At 51.7% G+C, this 13100-nt stretch overlaps 1 protein-coding gene across 2 annotated transcripts in view; it reads left to right on the top strand.

The window, feature by feature from the left end:
• The first annotated feature begins 823 nt into the window (after positions 1–823).
• Positions 824–13100, top strand: part of GPD1L (glycerol-3-phosphate dehydrogenase 1 like) — a 31027-nt gene continuing 18750 nt past the window's right edge. Inside the window, exon 1 of one of the 2 annotated variants that reach the window (XM_074195626.1) lies at positions 824–986. In XM_074195626.1, the coding sequence (XP_074051727.1) occupies positions 940–986 (47 nt within the window). In that variant the 5' untranslated portion in view covers positions 824–939. Of the gene's footprint in view, positions 987–11153; positions 11232–13100 lie in introns of those variants that run through there. The other variant, XM_074195627.1, reaches the window with a different exon arrangement.

The raw sequence follows: 13100 nt of genomic DNA, 5'->3' as shown, positions 1-13100 counted from the left end.
CTGGCCGCGCGGCCTGGGCCCTCGCTTCTCGTCACGGGTCTACAGGCGTGGGTCACCCCGGCGGCGTGGTCGGGGCGGAGGGGAGAAGCGAGGAGGGAGGAGGAGGGCCCTGAGCCGCGCCCGGGAGCCGCCGCTGCAAACTGCCCGGCCCGGCGGCTCGGCTTGGGAGAAGCGTGAAGGCGCGGGGGCCCGTGTGGACTCTGCGCGGCCACGCGTGGGCCCGTGTGCCGCGGCTTACAGGTCCCTCCCCGGCCCGCAGGCGGCGTTTTGTGTGAGAGAAAACAGCCCAAGTGTAGAGAAAAGCCCAAACTTCGGGCCCCGGGCGGGGGCAGGGAGGGGGAGGGGCTGGCCTTGGCCTTGGCCGGGCCCGAGGTCAGAGGCGGCCTCGGACCCTCCAGGCTGGGCCCCGGGAAGCAGAAGGCGGGGCGCCTTTAGGGCGCCTCCGGACTGGGTTTTGATTATCCGTGTTCACGGTCGTTCTCATTTGTATTTTTGGGGGGACGTCACCCCTCGGGCCCCTGCGGCTTTCCTGCCGGGGCTCCGGGGCCCGGACTACAAGCCCCAGGCTGCCCCGGGGCGGGGCGCGGGGCGGGGCTCCGGGGGCGGGGCGGGGCTCCGGGGGCGGGGCGCGCCTGCGCGGCTCGGCCGCTCCGTCAGGCCGGGGCCATGGAGGGGCGGAGCGGGGCTGCCATTGGGCGAGCCGGGCCCGGCGGGCGGGGCGGCGGCGGCGCTGCCTTTAGGCCGGGGCGGCCGGCGGCCAGGGGCTGGGGCCGGGGCTGGGGCCGGGGCTGGGGCCGGGGCTGGGGCTGGGGCCGGGGCCGGGGCCGGGCCGGGGCTGGGCTGCTGCTGGCGCTGCGGCCGCTCGGAGCTGCGGGAGCCGTCGGAGCCGTCGGAGCCGCCTGGGCCGCCTGCGCCTCGCGGGGCTGCCGGGCCTCGGCCATGGCCGCCGCGCCGCTGAGAGTGTGCATCGTGGGCTCCGGCAACTGGTGAGCGCGGGGCGCGGGGTGCGCGGGGTGCGGGGCGCGGGCGGCGTGGGGTGCGGGGGGCGCGGGGTCCGGGGGGCGCGGGCGGCGCGGGGCGCGGGCGGCGCGGGGTGCGGGGCGCGCGGGGTGCGGGGGGCGCGGGGCGCGGGGTGCGGGCGGCGCGGGGCGCGGGGCGCGGGGCGCGGGGTGCGGGGGGCGCGGGGTGCGGGGCGCGGGCGGGCGGCGTGGGGCGCGGGCGGGCGGCGTGGGGCGCGGGCGGGCGCGGAGCGGCTGACAGCCCCCTCCGGGAGGCCGGGCTGCGAGGCGGGGGGCGCGGAGCCGCAGCGTGGCTGCCGGAGCGCGGGGCCCCCGGGCCGGGGCCAGGCTGGCAGGGCCGAGTCCGCCCCGGCCCCGGCGCCCCCCGCCCCACGGGCCTGGAGGCCGGGTGGGGGAGGTGCTGACAGCCCCGCAGCGCCCCGTGTCGGGAGCGCACTTGGCCCGGCCGCGGGCGGGAGCCGTGAGGCCCCCTCGTCCCCCACACTGAGGCCGGGTGGGCTCCGGGCCTTGGCCGCCCCCGCCACCAGCAGCCCCCCAGCTTTGCCACGATTCCTCCTCCCCTGCTGCCCCCAGGGTGGGAACGCGCTCTCCGGGGCGCAGTTGCCCTGCCTGGCTGGAGGAGCGGGCCGGGCCCTCGGGCCCCTCCTGCAGAGCAGAGAAGTTCCTCGAGTCTGGGCACAGGTCTGCCCGCCTTTGTGCCCGGCCCAGGGGTGCCCGCGTGCACACCCCGGTGTCCCCATCCGGCACTTGGCGGTTGTTGCTGCCCCCAGGGCAGGGGCCTCCTCCCTAAGCACCCCGCTGCCCGGGGCCGCAGCAGGTGCCTGTGGCTGCCCGGCCCAGCGGCCTCGAGCCCTTGGTGTTGCCACATAGCAGGAAGTCATGTTTCCTGGTTATCGTCCCCATGTTGGCACTGGCACCGGAGTCTCCTCGTGTAACATTCCGCCTTCAAGTGGGTCCCACCCGGAGGTCCTTTTACCCGCCCCCCCCCCCCCCAGCCTGCTGCCAACTCCTTACACACTTTGCCGGATCCTGAAAACCACAAAGAGCCTGTAGATTTGCAGAGCCTTGTCTGCCCACACCACGGCGGGCAGGGAGATCTATTAGTGTTGAGGAAAGAGACTTAAGTCATGAACCTGGCCTGGGACCACCTTGCCTGCCTTGGTGATGAAAGCAAGCGCTTCCCACCCCCCTAGGCCTACAGTCCGGTGGGAAGGAAAGCAGCCGATAAGGGGCATCTATCGCCTTTGGCAGAAGCAGGGGTCATAGGGAGGCAATGAGCAGGAATTCTGAGCCCCTTCCCAACACGTGCCGATGCTCCTATGGCCGAGGGGCCATCACCACCCTGGACTGGATATGGCTTTGGGATCCAGTACAGTGATTAATTCAGAATCAGTCTTGTTTAGAAGTTTGCCAACAAAAATATGTTGATTTTGTTTCAGTAGGTAACTGACTCTTTGAAAATCTGTGCATTCTGTGACTTTTAAAAACATATTCTGAGAAGACTTCTCTAGACTGGGGGTCCAGGATATTGCCTGCTGTATAGTCAAAAGGGTAAAGACGATTGCATTTGAGGAGTTGTTTGGGGTTTTTTTTGACAAGGCAATGGAATTAAGTGAGTTATCCAAGGTCACACACCTAGATAATTTTTAAGTGTCTGAGGCCAGATTTGAACTCAGGTCCTCCTAACTCCAGGGCTGATAATCTATCCTCTGTGCCACCTAGCTGCCCCTTGTCCTTCATTCCTGAAGAAGACCATGACATTAGCGAGGTGAAACCATAACAAGGAGATGAATTGTATTTGAACAGTGGGGGAGCTGTGCTAAGTCTCTCCTCCAGAGCTGTCTGGGTCCAGTGTCCAGATAGGAATCAGGATGACTGGAGATGGCCCTGGATGTGAGGCAATCAGAATTAAGTGACTTGCCTAGGGTAGCACAGCTGGAACATGTCTGAGGCTGAATTTGAATTCAGGTCCTCCTGCTTCCAGGACCTGCACTACCTAGGGGATTTAAGAGTATTCCAATTTGGAAGGTCATTGCTTGGTCTGGGTAACCCACCTATACCTAGAGAATGTTTGCCCTTGGGCCCAGGGGATGTTTTACATAACCCTGAGGAGAGTGCTGCCCTTTCCTTGGCATCACTCCCTGCTCCATATTGTTTTAGGCTGTTTTTATTCCTCCCCACCCTCAAAGCCCTTTTGTCTTTCTGAGATCAGTTTGACTGTTCCCACAGAGACCAAAGAGCAGTTGGAGCTGTTGTCATGAATTTCCCTGTGGTCTGAGCCATTTTGCTCTTCAGAAGTGCAGAGATCAGGCAGAATTGGAAAGAGACTCGGCTGTCTCTCACCTGTTTGCCAAATCTAGCCAGATTGGGCCTTAGACTGTGAGGATCCAGATGGGAGTGGAGCTAGCTGACTTTTATCTAAGACCATTTACAAGTGGCAGCTCATTGGGTCCTAATAATTTTCTGAGAAGTGGGTGCCGTTATTATGCTCATTTTACAGCAGAGGAAAATGAGGGAGACAGAAGTCAGGGACGACTAGTTACTATCTGAGGACAAACTGGAAGTCAGACCTTTCTGAGTCTAGACCCAGCAGCTTGATGGCTGATGGATGTTTGTCTTTTATTCTTGAAGATCCGCAGTGTCAGGAAGGTGACACCATGACAAACACTGGAATTGGGGAAAAGGGCCGTGCTATGTCCCCAGGCTCACTTTCTCCTCCAGAGCCATCTGGGGCAAGTGGGAAGATGGGAATCAGGATGACTGGAGATGGTTGTGAATGTGAGGCAATCAGGGTTACATGGCTTGTCCAAGATCACACAGTGAGTAAGTGTCACGTGTCTGAAGCTAGATTCAAACTCAGGTCCTCCTGACTCCAGGACTGTTGCTCTATCCACTGCACCACCTAGCTGCCCACCATGGAGGTCATGAGGCTAGTAAGTATCTGAGACAGGACCTGAAGTCAGGTTTTCCTGACTCTTAAGTCCAGGGCTTTATCCACCCCAACACCTAGCTAAGGCTCTTCCTTGATTGTACAGATGAGTAAACAGATCCACATAAGGGAAGGGACATAACTCAAGGTCTCCCAGCTCTTAGGCTGAATGTAGACCTTAGACTCCAGCTGCTGGGTGGCCCAGGAAGACCCAAGTTTGGCCCAAACTTCAGAACCTCTCCCTGTCTCAGTTTCTTCAACAGTGCAATGACAGGGTTGTGGTTTTGTCTCTGGGGAAAGTACACCAGATGAGAAAAGAAGGTTGCATTCCTGCTGCCTCCTCTGGCCCCACCAGGAGGACATTAGGCCAAGGATATTGTTCTTCCTTATGGGTCTGGGTCTAGACTCAGGCTGTTTCCTTTTCTTGGTCCCTTCTCCCCTAAAGTCTCCCCCCACAGGATTACTTTGCTTTGATGTAGAGAAAGGAAAGAGGCTAGTTACTAATTTCCCTCCTTGGGTCTGATCAGACTGCCAGGATTTTAACTGATTTCTGGAGCTCTGGGTTTGTTAGCACAAATAGGTAATCTTGTGAGGTTGTGAGGTTTAATGAAGTGAACACTGGGGGTTTGGGGGGAAGAGTTTTGCAATTAAATCCCAATTTGACTGATGACTAATTATGTCCCTGTAGGTTTCTTCGACTCTAAAATGAAATGGTAGTGAAACCTATAATCCCCGTTATTTGGAGACTGTGGCTAACAGATCTCCTGAACTACAGTAGGGGTTGGCTGATTAGATTTTCTGATTAAGACGGATATCAATATTGTATTGTTTGTCCTTCCTAGCCATCTGGGTCCAGTGGCCAGAAATGGATCAGGACAAGCCAGTCTGGGTCCAAACAATGACCAGCTGTTGTTGGGCTAATCAATGAAAGCTAGGGTACTAAGAAAGAAATCTAGTTAGTAAGCACCCCCAGAATGATAGCCCTTGTGGGACAATGGTGGTGGGAGGATGGAGTATGTACCTATGTAGTCTTAGACAAATCACTTAATCCTTGTCTTAGTTTCTTCCATCCATAAATTGGGTAGACAACCTACTCTGACTACTCCGTTGTAAGCCCTCTGGCTATCTTTCTCTTTCTCAGTGTTATCTTAGACTCTTCCACCACCGGTTCTGAGAGGGGAACTTTTGTCTTCAACCTGTTCAGTAACCGACATCATTTCACTCTGCAGCCAAGGAAAAAATCCCCCCCCCATTCACCTTCCCTTCCCTGCTTCCCTTGAATCAGGATTGTCTTCTCCCATTTGAATGGAAGGTCTTTGAGGGCAGGGGCCATTCTGCTATTTGCTTATTTGGATCTCAGGGTCTGGCATGTCATAGTAAATGCTCTATATAATAATACTAGCTAGCATGTACATAGTGCTGTAGTAGCAGTAGCTAGCTAGTTTAGCAGCTAGTAATAGTAGCATTTAGACTGCGTTTTTCTTTTCTTTTTTTTAAGGTTTTTTACAAGGTAATAATAGGGTTAAGTGACTTGCCCAAGGCCACACAGCTAGGTAATTATGAAGTGTCTGAGACCAGATTGATTCCAGGGCCAATGCGCTATCCACTGTGCCACCTGGCTACCCCCTAGATTGTGTTTTAACATTTATAAAATCTCATTTGATCTTAAAACAAGGGATGGGGGGAGAGATGCTCTTATTTTCCTCATTTTACCAATGAGGAAATATAAGAGAGGCTGTGGTTAAGTGAACTTGCCCAAGGTCACATCAATGATCACAGTCAATGTTTTGGGCAAGACTTGAACTCAGACTTGAGGACCAGTAATATAAGTTTGCATGATGGTATATAGCTTTCTATCTCACCTTTATGTGAGTTGTTGTGAGGGTGTCATTTGAGTTGGTTTTCTAGGAGTGAAAATGAATTGTTAATCATTGAACCATACTCTTTCAAACTTTCCTAGGTCTGAAAGCCAGCCAGGGGCAGGGTTGGGTGTTCCATCCTCTGAACAGTGTTCTGAACAGCTGGGTGGACTCAGCAGAGTGATGGTCAGCAAGGTGATCCAAGGGCTGGGGGGGAGAGTGGCTATAGACATTTGTTTTAATAGTGGATGTAATTGTTGACACGGACATCCTCAGCTGGAAGAAGCCTCAGAGACAACTCCCTCACATTGCAGATGAGGAAATTTAAGACCCATAGGAGGAAGGGATTTGCCTGAGTCACAGCACAGGCTTCAAATCCAGGCTCAGATCCCATTAGGAGGCTGGTCACCAAATTTCTATTGCTGTCATCTTTCATATTTGTTCCTGAATTACACAGATGCTTCCGTCAAGGTGCCCTTGAGAACAAAGTACTAAGTAACGACTGCCCCTTACCCTACCCTGAGCCCCTCAAGTTTCTGAAATGTAAGGGGGGAAGGGGACTATTTCATTCTTTATCTTTCCGTTCCCAACCCCCACCAGCCTAGGGCCTGCCAAGGAGTACGGATTTGTTTATAAGCACTTGTTGCTTAAGCAAAATGTGTGGCTCATGAACTTGACTTAACAATGTCAGAGCCAATAGTAGCCAAATGTTCCTTTTCTGTGGACAAGTGGCATCATGAATGCTGAATTGAAGTTGGGAAGATCTGGGTTCAAAGGTGCCCCAGAACACGGTCACTGGTTTTTGTGACCCTGAGTGATTCAGTTGACTTTCCTTGGTAAAACTGTCAGATAAAGAGGAGCTGTGACTTTGGGGACATCGGAAGGGGTGGAAGTGAAAGGCTTTTCTCTCTGTAGATACACTCTTTTCTTCTGTGTAATTGTTTTTTTTTTTTCACAAGCTTGATTACTTTATTCAGTGGCATGCCTGACTCTGGCTTTGTTGCTTCAATGCAGCAACCTTCTTTAAAAGATTCACAGCGACAATTTGTTTGGACTTTTCAACACAGACCCAAACAAATGTCCCTACTAAAGTAGAGAGTTGGCATCCATCACTCAGGCTGGAAAGAAAAGTTCAGTCAATTGTTACCTGGGGCAAGTGAAAGTAATTGGTGGGAAAGGACCACTGACCATTGGGACTGACCAGAGATGTCTGCACAACGAAGCTCACCAGCTGGAAAGTAGCACTGGGTTCTGTTTGTTTTGTTTTTGGGACTGACCAGAGTCTAATGTCTCTGGGTAAGGGAGAGTAAAAGACATGGAATTCTCATTGACCATTGAAACGGTCTGTTGGCTGTCTCTGTGAAGTTTTATTATTTTTTCATCCAATTCAACAAAGCCTTCCATATTAAGCAATTTCTTTGACAATTAAATTTTTTCTTCATTTATAGCAAAAATCTCTTTTCTCCCCTATACTATTTCATGGAGAAAAAAAAAAAACAAACCCCTTGTAATAAATATGCACAGTTAAGCCAAACAAATTGCTATATCAACCTTTTTCAGAAAATATATATACCTCAGTCTGGTACTGAGATTCCTCACCTTTTTTAAGTCTTGGATCCCTTTGGCAGTCTGCGTAGTGCTTATTAACGCCTCAGAATTTTATTTTTAGTCACATAAAATAGGTCTAAAAAGGAAACCATGTTGCAGTAGTTTTTAAAAGAGTAAGCAAACTCTTAAAGTTCACAGTTAATCCTGGGTTAAGCCTGTGCTTAAGTCACTTAACCACTAATTTCCCTCAACTGTACAAGGATAATAGTAGCATTGGCCTCCTAGGGTTGTTGTGAGGATCAGATGAAATAATTGTTATTATTATTTTTTTTTTTTAGGTTTTTGCAAGGCAAATGGGGTGAATTGCCCAAGGCCACATGGCTAGGTAATTATTAAGTGTCTGAGACCAGATTTGAACCCAGGTACTCCTGATTCCAGGGCTGGTGCTCTATCCATTGCACCACCTAGCTGCCCCTGAAATAATTATTTAAAAAAAAAAAAACTTAGTACAATGCCAAGCCTGTAGTAGGTGCTATATAAATACCTATTTCCCTTCCCTGATGTAGTGCCTACCAGGTACAGTGGGCACTGTGCCTTAGTTTCCTCATCTGTAAAATGAGAATCCTGATCTTCATCTGGCTAACTACAAATACTCAGATTCATTGAGAATGATGTGAAATCACTGTGAAGGGCAGTAGGAGGGAAGCTCTTGGTGTGGCCTGGTTTCTTGGACCTGAGCAGATGATTAGCAGCAAATCAGGAGTCCCAGGCTGCTGGAGACTGGCCAGGAAGTGAGAGCTGATGGTCCTACAGTGAGGGAGGAGGAACCAAATATAGAAAAACGGAGGGAGAACTTTAAAAAAAGGACAATGGGAAAGCCTGAGGTGGGAGGGAGGAATTGGACTACATAGGGAATTACCCCCTTCCTGGCTTCTTTCTTTTAAGTACCTTTATGTTTCTGTCAGTCAGACTGTTAACACTTATTGAGCACCTCCTGTGTATAGAAATACATTACACAAATTATCTCATTGGATCCCAATAACCCTATGGGGTAGATTTTTCTTGCACAACTGTCCTCAAGTCCTGGCTCATTCATAACTAATGGAGTAAGCTTGAGCAAGCTTGGAACTCTGGGGTTCACTTTGCTTAGCTGAAAAAGATGAGCTGGAAGACATCAGGGGCATGTGTGTCCACACAAAGAGGGGAGGGATGGGGCAGTGTGGAGATTGGGGTTGGGATCCTCAAAGGAAGTAGAAGAGCCAGAGGAAGGCCCCTCCACCTGGTGGGGGAGTGGATGAAGGTGCAGACAAGGTGCCCCATGTGGGGAGCTGGTGTAATCCTGGGAATACCCTCATCTTCAAGGAAAGGTGAAATACACTGGCCCCCAGCCCTTCCAATTTCCTTCCACATTATGCTAGAAGGGGTGCAATCTTCTGTCTCTTCCATGGGGAGATTCACTTGTCTCCCTGCAGATGGAAGGGACCAGGAGCGATCACTCAAATAGCCAAGTGTGGGAGGGGGCTGCAGAGGCCATTCACCTCCTTTTCCATTTCTAGTCTATGTTTCCTTACAAGAGCCCACATTTATTCTCAACAAATATTCATTAGAACTTACTATGAGGGCGGCTAGGTGGCACAGTGGATAAAGCACCGGCCTTGGAGTCAGGAGTGCCTGGGTTCAAATCCTGTCTCAGACACTTAATAATTACCTAGCCGTGTGGCCTTGGGCAAGCCACTTAACCCTATTGCCTTGCAAAATTCTAAAAAAAAAAAAAAAACAAAACTTACCATGGGCCAAACTTTCTTCTAAGCTCTGGAAATACAGAGAAAGGCTAATCTAATCAAACAGACAACCACACACATTCAGAGGGTGGGAGGGAGGACTGGAGGTGAAGGAGGGTCAGGGAAAGAAGGGGAGAGTTTCACTGAGAGTTACAGGAATCCAGCAGAGGCGAGAGGGTGAGAGACTTGGGCCTGTGGGAGGCAGAACACGTGGGGGGTGGCGTCAGGGAGGAGCGAGAAGCCTGAGAAGGAGGGGAGGTGGAGCCTCAGGCTGGGGGCCAGAGAAGGGGAACGTCCTTGTGCAAGTTCAGTGGTGGATGTTGGCTGGCACGCTGGTGGACTGCGCAGTGGAGATTCTCTGTGGACCATGGCCATAGCAGCCGGCAGATGCTCTACCCTAAAAAGACAGAGGATCGTTAATATGGTTGTGTTCACAGCAGGCAATGATCACTGTGCAAAAGGAGGCACTGGACCTCTTCTGCCTTAACCTCCAGGCCTGGACAGTGTAGGCAAAACGTGAGAGGGGAGGTCAGCTGGGGGTTGTCAAGAAAACACACTTCTGGACATGGTTCTGGCTGAGCTCTGCCCACAGAAGTGTCTCAGTCCCTGCCCTCCCACCCTTCCCCTCTCCTCTCTCTTTCCTCTCCTCTCTCTCTTTCTCCTCTTCCCTCCCTCCTTCTCTCTCTCATTTCTCATTCTTTCTCCCTCCTCTCCTCTCCTCTCCTCTCCTCTCCTTTCTTTTTCTGTCTTCTCTTTTCTCTCCTTTCTTCCTCTTCTCTCTGTTCGTTCTCTCTCTCTCCCTCTCTCTCTCCCTCTCTCTCTCCCTCTCTCTCTCCCTCTCTCCCTCTCTCTCTCCCTCTCCCTCTCCCTCCCTCCCTCTCTCCCTCCCTCTCTCCCTCTCTCCCTCTCTCCCTCTCCCTCCCTCTCTCCCTCTCTCCCTCCTTCCCTTCCTGATTTGGTATTGGGCACTGGTCCCTTTACTAAGTTGAAGGCACTGTTCTCACTACGCCCAGTTCCTAACAGAGGACACAGCATGACCAAAGCTGAGGGAGGCTGATTTTGGCGTCTCTAAGAACCTGGTCCAACTCAGAGACTCTACAGTGACAGGAGAGTTGACCCTTTGGATCTGCTTGCTCTGGTCCTCTTAAACATTTGGGGGTCCTGGAGCCCTCTAGTCTTCAGGGTGTTAAAACTTTTGGAGCCTTTTCTCAGGTTAATGTTTTATTTCACAATTTTAAGAAAATGCTGATTTTTAGTTTGAGATTAATTCAAATAAAGATGCCATTTCCCCCTGGTCCAGTTCACAGATTTGCCCAGGGGATCTGCATTGATAGCTAGGGTGATTGAGGGGGAAGGTTTGAGGGGATGCCACCTAAGTGTCCCCCAAGAGGGAAAACCAGAGACTGAAATAGAAATGCCATTGATCTTGACCCCCAATAAGAGACAGAAAAAAATGTGACTTAATTTTATAGCAGGAAGACTTTGACCTAGCCTAGGCTTAACCAGAGGAAGACTGAACAAACCTCCTCTCCCCGAGGAGCAAAGGGAGTCCTAAGAGCCCTGGCCTGGAGATCAGAGGACCTGGGTTCAAATCTGGCCCTTCTTACTTAACCTTCCTTCTGTAAAAGGAAGATTTTAACTAGTGTCCCCTTAGTCTGGGAGAAGGAACTAGTGTCTTTGTCTAATAAAGACCGATCCAGGTAAGGGCTCAGTTCATTAGGACAGGGCCCAGGAGAGCAAATGATTCCAGAAAGTCATGTGAGATTTGAAGGGGACCTTCAAGGTCGAGGAGTTCTGACTCCTATTGGACAAGTGGTCACTCCCTTCAAGGTTTCCCATTCCCTGATTGTTAGAAAGCTCTTGTTTATTTTAAACTGACATCAGACACCCTTTGGCTTCCAGCCATTGGCCCTGTTCTGTCCTCTGGAGTCAGACAGTCCCAGCAGGCTCTTGATCCATGCTTGTGGATGGTTAGTCCATCCTCAGACATTTATTAAATGTTTGCTGTCTTCCCAGTGAATTCAGTTCTGTGAATTGCATTCAGCTTGCTGTGATGAAACAAAGAAGAATTGGATCCTGAGGACCGGGCTGCCAGGTACTTCTGGACCTCAGTTTCCTCTTCTGTAAAATGAAGAGGTCAGGCCAGGTGGTCTGCAAGGCCCCTTCCCGTGTTGTCTCTGGGATCTCATCCTTGCCTTGCTGTCTCTCTCTTCGTGGGCAACATGTTCCAGCCACACTGGATTGTTGCATTCTGTTCTATCCCCGCTCTGGGTTCTGGCCTCCAGGTCTACCTTTCAGAAACCCGGCTGTCCTCTGAGGCCCGGATGAGAATGCCACCTCCTCCTTGCCCACCAGAGGTGCTTCCAGAAGCTGGGAGTTGACCTTTCTTTACCAGGCATTCCCTGAGTCCTAATTAGGGATTGCCTGGCAAGGGGAGGAGGGACAGGACAGGCAGTCTGGACTGTGTATCAACAGGCTCAGCCTAATCTTGTTAAGGACTTTGAAAGTATTGCTGAAAGATGGTGATGATCCCCCTGTCCTGTGCTCTGATCATGCCCCATCTGGCACACGAGGTCTAATTCTGAGCATGCTTTGAAAAAAGTGACCCAGGACTTGGGGATCATGGGGGGAAAGGAGTGCCAGCATGTGGTGGTGCTGGGTCTGCTTAGCCTGGAGCTGAGAAGACTTGGCCAATAGAGAATAGGGGGTCAGCTGGCCCTTCTGCTTGGCCCCAGAGGTCAAGAACAGAGAAAATTGCAGAGAGGAGGAGAACAGAGCTTTTGACTTGTCTGAAGTGGCAGCCTTTGGACAGAGGGGTTCTCCTCCCTGGAAGAGTCTGGAGATAGATCCTGGAGGACCACTTGGGGCAGGGGGAGGTGATGTTGGGTAGATTCTTGTTCATCCCTAGGAGGGGCATTTGGTTCCTGACAACTGTGAAATCCTGGGAAGGAAGGAAGGAGTCTTTCTGAATATTCCGTGAGGGGTGGCTAGGTGGCACAGTGGATAAACCAGTGGCCCTGGAGTCAGGAGGACCTGAGTTCAAATGCGGCCTCAGACACTTAATAATTACTTAGTTATGTGGCCTTGGCCAAGCCACTTAACCCCATTGCCTTGCAAAAAAAAAGAAAAGAATATTCTGTGAGAAATGGGAGGGTCTTCTGGGAGTGTGTCTGTTTGCCTCCCGACCCCAGGAGCTGGGGAGCTGTTGGTCTCCAGAGGGGGACCCCAAGAACAACCGTCCCTTTTTATCTTGGCCATGTGGGTAAGAGATAAAAATCTTCAGATCTCTACTTCTGGTCAATCGAGTGGGCCAGGCCACCTCCTGACCCCCTCACCCCCACCCATGGGGGCTTGGGCAGCTGTGAGATGGCAGTTTCAGGGCTGGCTGAGGGTCTATATTATTGTTTCAGGATTGGGGGCTTTTAAATGTTTCTCCTGATGAGGAAACCTTTATTAAGCTCATAGGCCCCTGGTCCTCCAAAAGTGAAATGAGCTCCAGTCTCTCCCCTCAGAGCACTTTCTCTTTAGCAGGGACAGGTGGTACTATATTTTAACTGAAAGATGCATAAATAGATAACACTAGATAGGTAGTTGATTGGGTTGACACTCATATATAAAAGAGTTTAAAGAAGATTCATCCATGGATGAGAGAGCTGGAGAGAGAGCTGACTCCTAATAGGGAAGGTTTAGAAGAGATGAGGAGAACCTTATTAGGACTGGAAGGAATGAGAGTGTTTCCACTGGCCAAGTTGGTTGGGGTGCAGGCCATGGGGGGGATGGGGAGAGGCTGGGGTGCAAACATGAGGAGGGGTGAGGATCCCATAGAGAACTGTGGGACTGGAGTCCTGGACATTTCTTCTGAAGGCCAATATGGGCAGAGCAGCTAAGTTTTTTAAACTGGTTTGCAAAGAATTCATTATCTGTCTCTTAAGTAGAAGCTCTCTTCAATTCCCAAATAATTATC

This window comes from Macrotis lagotis, chromosome 7, assembly GCF_037893015.1.
Source record: "Macrotis lagotis isolate mMagLag1 chromosome 7, bilby.v1.9.chrom.fasta, whole genome shotgun sequence".
Taxonomy (NCBI): domain Eukaryota; kingdom Metazoa; phylum Chordata; class Mammalia; order Peramelemorphia; family Peramelidae; genus Macrotis; species Macrotis lagotis.
Note: the sequence above shows the minus strand (reverse complement) of the source record. Positions and strands in the feature narration are given on the sequence as shown.